Source organism: Anarrhichthys ocellatus, unplaced genomic scaffold (assembly GCF_004355925.1).
Source record: "Anarrhichthys ocellatus isolate YVR2014 unplaced genomic scaffold, GSC_Weel_1.0 scaffold2965, whole genome shotgun sequence".
In the NCBI taxonomy this organism is placed as follows: Eukaryota; Metazoa; Chordata; class Actinopteri; order Perciformes; family Anarhichadidae; genus Anarrhichthys; species Anarrhichthys ocellatus.
In genome coordinates this window covers 1-6,463 of record NW_022282939.1, presented here as the reverse complement: position 1 = coordinate 6,463, position 6,463 = coordinate 1, and the positions used below count along the sequence as shown (strand labels likewise).

Sequence of the window (6,463 nt, the reverse complement as noted above, 5' to 3'; positions counted from 1 at the left end):
CTTACAAGTGTACAAGTGTACAAGTTTACAAGTTTACAAGTTTACAAGCTTACAATGAGCTGGTGGCCGACTCCGTCTGGCTGAACATCAGAGGCAAGTGTGTCAACGGACTCCAGGTACAACGAGATACTTACTTTTACTCTCAGTCATTTTTGCTAAATATGCAAAGATTTGAGGTCCTTAATCAGAGAGGTTCTGTTGAGTATTACAGTCCAGCATCTGTGTCTCACAGAACGTGGACATTTGTTCATAATATGAACTCACATGTTTGGGGTTCGAGAGAAGAGAGCGTTGTACAATGCACTTTTCAGAAACAAATATAATTAATGCTACACACAGAAGAGATTCTGGGCAACATAATCATGTAAACCATTGTACACACTGCAAACACAAGTATACACAAACTAATATAATCATCAAGAAGATTTACCACAATATCACGTATTTTTCGCCATGACTCGGTGAGCTACGCACTCCGGCGAGCTCTACTGACAAAAAGTGAACTGCTAATCTCAGAGCACGAGCTTCGACACAGAATCCAGAGATATCTTCAGAATTTCTCTCCGTCAAACCATTACAAAGATACAAGCCAACAAGCAACACAACACCAAGCCGCTCAACCGCAGAAAAACCCATAAAAGCCCCTTACCTTGAGATGAATCATGAAGAGAAAGGTATAATATTCTGTTTTCCCGGCTAAATACACTGTCCCCACGTATGTCCTGTGTTTTTCAACTGTTTCCTTGAGAAAGGGGGGTCAGACAAGCTAGGGGGACCGTGGGGGACAGGATTTCACTTTAGGCGAATCAGTTTTTACGCTCGGTTACGCACGGTGCATTTATGATTTTTACTGACAAACAATTCTGTCAATCAACACCAGCTTATGCCCAGTGTTTTCCTGACACTCTTCCGCATCTAACAAGGTGTCATACTCTGAAATTGACCAATCAGAGGCTGAGATACAGCCACTCACACACATGAAGCCTGCAGTCAGACGAACAGCTGGAACAGCTGGTTCCAAAATGACAATTTTGCTTGACCTCGCCTGACCTCTCTGTACTAAAACCTCTCTAACTTTGTCCTGCTTCACTTCATCAAAGCCAAATTGTTTAGGGACTCCTGACACATGCTATGATGTGGGAGTGTTTTTAGGCTTTCAGCTGCATCATTCCAAAGAAATAATAACAATAAAAGGGCTTTTTTTCAGGCGAACCTGAAACCTTTCAATTTCAGCTGTGTGCCATCCTCATTTGCTCTTAACTAATAACATATACACAATATTTACACATCTGAACAAATCTCACAAGTGTTACCTGTATTATAACATAAACATTCTTAAAATAGACCTTGTAGTTAGAGAATTACAGTCTTTTTAGTATGGGTATGCTATTTTCGAGCAGAGGCCTAAAAATAGGGCTAAAGTAACAAAGATATATAATGTAATTCAAGACAAACCATGTAAACCAAGTAAACTCAGTGCTGCCAGTGCACTGGTGGCTGGAAGATGTACTGCAGTGATACTGCTCAGTTACAACTACAGCTATGCGCGCTATCACAAAATATTGAAAAAGTAACCAATGAGAGTATCGATAAGAGCATTAACATCAATAGAATCCTAACGATACCGACAGGGTGAGTATGTTTTCTAATGAATGTTTGTGTGTCAGACTGATCTGTCATATCGTAGTCGAGTCTACAAACCGAAGGAAAACCTCCGGCTGGACATACGGACCAATCAGGACGGTCTGGTCGCTCTGTCTGCTGTTGACTCCGCCCTCTACGCGCTGCGACCCAACTACAGGGACCCCGTGACCATGGTAACACAGACATTTTGTTTACAGTATAACTTAATAGATGTCTTTATGTGAAGTGCTATGAAACGGCAGTAACAGGAAGTACGGTGGCCTGCAGGTTCTGCATCACCTGGAGCAAAGTGACCAGGGCTGTGGCGGTGGCGGTGGCAGAGACAGCGCAGACGTCTTCCGATTGGCCGGCCTCACCTTCATCACCAACGCCAACGCCCGCCCATCAACCAGCAGTACACTGATCAATCAATCAATCAATGACGAATGACAGTCAGTGTTTTTGAAATGGTTTGATTTATGTGTGTGTGTGTGTGTGTGTGTGTGTGTGTGCAGTTGAGGCGTGCACAGCATCCGTGCGTCCAAAGCGAGCTCTGACTGAAGAGCAGAAGACAAAGAAAGGTGACACTCCACCTGTCACTCGCTTCTCTGGAGGTCAAGTTCACCGGTGAACCTTTTCGTGTTGGCTGCAACTTATGACCCAAACGCTTCAGCCTAAAACCAGACAAAAGTTCTGCACACAGTTTACAAGTGTACAAGTTTACAAGTATACAAGATTACAAGGTTACAAGTTTACAAGTGTACAAGGTTACAAGTATACAAGGTTACAAGTGTACAAGGTTACAAGGTTACAAGTTTACAAGTGTACAAGGTTACAAGTGTACAAGGTTACAAGGTTACAAATTTACAAGTGCACAAGTTTACAAGTATACAAGGTTACAAGGTTACAAGGTTACAAGTTTACAAGTGTACAAGGTTACAAGTATACAAGGTTACAAGTGTACAAGGTTACAAGTTTACAAGTTTACAAGGTTGCAAGTTTACAAGGTTACAAGTTTACAAGTTTACAAGGTTACAAGTTTACAAGTTTACAAGGTTACAATGTTACAAGTTTACAAGGTTACAAGTTTACAAGTTTACAAGTGTACAAGGTTACAAGGTTACAAGTTCATATTTATAAGTTTATTGATGTGTTAGGTTGTGTTTAAAATGAAGCTGGTGTCACTATGTTTTCTGCAACGTTACAAACTACAGCATCGTTTCATTCCCTACACTGGACCAGAGACATTACGTCACTATAACAGTAGATAACAGTGTGTCTGTCCGTCTGTCCAGCGGAGAGTTACGGTCCACTGAAGACCTGCTGTGAACAGGGTATGAGGTACATTCCAAAGAGTTTGAGCTGCCATAAGTTCGCCCTGCAGAAAGTCAGGAAACACGCTCCCTGCAGACAGGCCTTCAGAGCCTGCTGTGAGTTCCTCCAGCAGAACCTGGACCAGAACCAGGACCTTGTCCTGGGACGCAACGGTCAGTCCTGAAAACAACACCAGTCTTCTTTGTTTTATGGATGTTTTATTGTGCAGAACTTCCTGCAGGATTTTTGCCTAGCCTGTAACACTAGTGTGTGTGTGTGTGTGTGTGTGTTTGTGTGTGTGCAGCGATGGGTGCAGAGTTTGACGTGGCTCCTTCTCTGGTCCGGAGCTACTTTCCAGAGAGCTGGATGTGGGAGGTGCAGCGTGTCAGGTGAAACAAATCAAACACACCTGCAAATCTGTTTGTTTGGACCAGGAGACAACCTCCAGTTACTAAAGGATACTAAAGTGTGTTAAAGCTGCATTCTCTCTAGTGACCACCAGGGGGCGACTCCTCTGGTTGTATAGAAGTCTATGAGAAAATGACTCTACTTCTCTCTTGATTTATTACCTCAGTAAACATTGTAAACATGAGTTTATGGTCTCAATCTCTAGTTTCAAGTCTTCTTCAATACAGCATGATGTTCATTTAGTACATTATGGTCCATTTAGAGTCACACAGACCATAAAGCAGGGGATGCTTTAGGGCGGGGCTACACCGTGATTGACAGGTCTCTACCAGAGACGTATACGGAGTCTCTACGTCACTCCTCCTCAGTCCAGATATGGTCACTTCCTGTTCACTGGTTCCATAACAAACAAGATGGCTACGGCAAAATTGCTGAACTCGATCTGAACTCATAGATTCAGGTCGACTTGAAGTCGACCTGAATCTATGAGTTCAGATCAAAAGGACGCTGCAGGACGTTCATATCTTGTCTCACCGCGTTCAGTACAGAGGACGTCTCTGATCGTCTCCGTCTTTGTGTCTGTAGTTCGGGCCAGTTGTTGGTCATCAGGCCTCTACCAGACTCTCTCACCACCTGGGAGATCAAGGCCATCGGCATGTTCAACAACGGTGAGTTATCCTTCACGTTTAACATCACGACCTCCTCTCCTCCATTTAAAATGTCTATTCTCCCACTTCCTTCAGTATCTGTGTCTCTGCATCCTTTCTTCTGCAGGTGTCTGAAGTATTTAAACGGTGCTGATTAAACTGTTTCATGAACAGTTTCAGAAGCAGGTCTACATAGATCTCTGAGCTTTGAACTAAAGTGGTGGCTAGCACTATCGGCTCACAGCAAGAGGGCTCCGGGTTCAATTCCCGGGCTGGACGGCCCTCTTGTGTGGAGTTTGCATGTTCTCTTCTGACTTCATGAACTTCCACAGTCCAGAGAGGTTCATTGAATCTCTAGCTGTGAGTGTGAGTGTGAATGGTTGTCTCTATCTGTCAGATCTTCTGGATATCTATGAACTGTCCAGGCTTTACCCAGCCTTCTCAGCTGGGATCAGCTCCAGCTGTCTTTCTGATATGGAATATTTGTATTGATCCTTATATTCATTGCTCCTCCAATGAATCACCACCTTAACGTGGTGGATGAGATTTTGTGCCCAGTGACCCTGAGAGCTGTGTTTTCGGGGGGCAATAGCTCCTGGTAGGGTCTCCTAATGCAAAGTGGGCTCAGGAAAGGGGGCAGACTAAGAGCGGTTCACTGACCCTTGATGAATCGGCTGGAAAAGAGTTGTCACACCTCGCCCGACAAAGGTAAACCGGGGCTTCCTCCTGGGGCCAAACCTGGGGCCAGGCCTTGACACATGGGGCCCGGCCAGGCGCAGCCTGAATAAACTCAGGGAGCCGCTGCCCTGAGGGCCCACCACTCGCAGGGATAGGCATTGGGGTCAGGTTCAAAGTGAGCCGGACGGCAGGCAAGGGCGGGGAACCTATAGGTGTACCGGCCCTGGCATCGCAGACTAGCTGTAGGGACGTAGAATGTCACCTCTCTGGCGGGGGAAGGAACTGGAGCTGGTGAGGGAGGTGGAGCGGTACCAACTAGATGCAGCTGGGCTCACCTCTACGCACAGCACTGGTTCAGCAAACCAAACTCTTCTTCTAGAGTTGCCCAGGCTGAGAGGTGCCGGGTGGGTGTGGAGATACTCACCATGCCTTCTAGAAAGGGCGCCGACTGAGGACTCATCAACGCTCATCTGGTTCACGATGGAGAGACCTGCAGGAAGGTGAAGCCTGATCTGAACATAAGTAGTACTTTGTTGTTGTACTTCTGTGCTACTCATGCATTGACCACAGTAACAACCATGTTGGAGCATTGTGTGTCTCTACAGGTGTGTTGATATGTTGTGTCTCTACAGGTGTGTTGATGTGTTATGTGTCTCTAGAGGTGTGTTGATGTGTTGTGTGTCTACAGGTGTGTTGATGTGTTGTGTGTTGATGTGTTGTGTGTCTCTACAGGTGTGTTGATGTGTTGTGTGTCTCTACAGGTGTGTTGATGTGTTGTGTGTCTCTACAGGTGTGTGTGTTGCGGAGCCGGTCCAGGTGTCGGCCCGTCTGGTCCTCAGTGTGGACGTCCCTCTTCCTTATCAGGTGGTCAGAGGAGAACAGGTGGAGCTGACGGGCTCCGTCTACAACCAGCAGGCCGACGCCGTCACGGTAACAACACCAGACTACATGTCCCATGATCCTCTGCCTGTGGCCGCCTAGTTTAGTTTACTAATAACTCTGGTGTCCTCCTCCTCCTCCTCCTCAGTACTGTGTGACGCTGACAGCTGGTCCAGCGGTGTGTCTGCAGCAGTCCCACCCTGTTGCTGGGGGGGCGGGGCTTCACTCAACGTCCTGCAGCTGGAGCCCCCTGTCTGCTGGGGGGTCTGCGAAGGTGAGCTTCACCCTGCTGGGTCTGGAGCCCGGAGACCACGTCCTGACCTTCACCCTGAAGACCCCCCGAGGAGGAGGAGGAGGAGACGTCCTGGTGAAGAAGCTGAGGGTGGTGGTACGGATGAGTTTTATATTGAAGGTTTTATGAAAAAATGCTCCGTAAATATACCAAAGAACAAACCAGGAGAGTCTGTGTTTGTGTTTCCAGCCTGAAGGAGTGAAGAAGGAGAAGTTCTCTGGAGGCAGACTGGACCCACAGGGACTCTACGGTAAGAACTGACCTCTGATCAGCTGCTGCTCTCTGATGACGGAGGAGACCAGTGGAGTCACTCTGCTCTGTGCTGCTTCAGGATCAGAGAAGAGAACGGTGGAGCTGAAGAACGAACCGCCGGCCAACGTTGTCCCCAACACGGCCGTGGAGAGGATGCTGACCATCAACGGTGAGACATGGAGCTGTGAAGAGTTACTCCGATTCTTTGTTGTTCCAGAATTAATCATCTAAATGTTATATATGTTTACATATAGGCAGGACCAGGTATCCTTCCTCCTAAAGTACAGGGACTAAACCAGGAGACAACCTCTGGTTCTTTAAGAGAAGTCAAAGCTTCATGTGTTAAAGCTGCATTCTCTCTAGTGTCCAG

At 46.5% G+C, this 6,463-nt stretch overlaps 1 protein-coding gene across 1 annotated transcript; it reads left to right on the top strand.

Moving 5' to 3' along the window:
- The first annotated feature begins 1,343 nt into the window (after window positions 1–1,343).
- LOC116378667 (complement C5-like) lies at window positions 1,344–6,361 on the top strand. The gene is made up of 10 exons (XM_031840576.1): window positions 1,344–1,817; window positions 1,912–2,038; window positions 2,139–2,204; window positions 2,919–3,110; window positions 3,242–3,326; window positions 3,931–4,013; window positions 5,461–5,600; window positions 5,698–5,937; window positions 6,031–6,091; window positions 6,173–6,361. Exons 1-10 carry the CDS (start codon window positions 1,653–1,655, stop codon window positions 6,322–6,324), a joined length of 1,311 nt encoding a protein of 436 aa, XP_031696436.1. The 5' UTR covers window positions 1,344–1,652; the 3' UTR covers window positions 6,325–6,361.
- The last annotated feature ends 102 nt before the right edge of the window (window positions 6,362–6,463 follow it).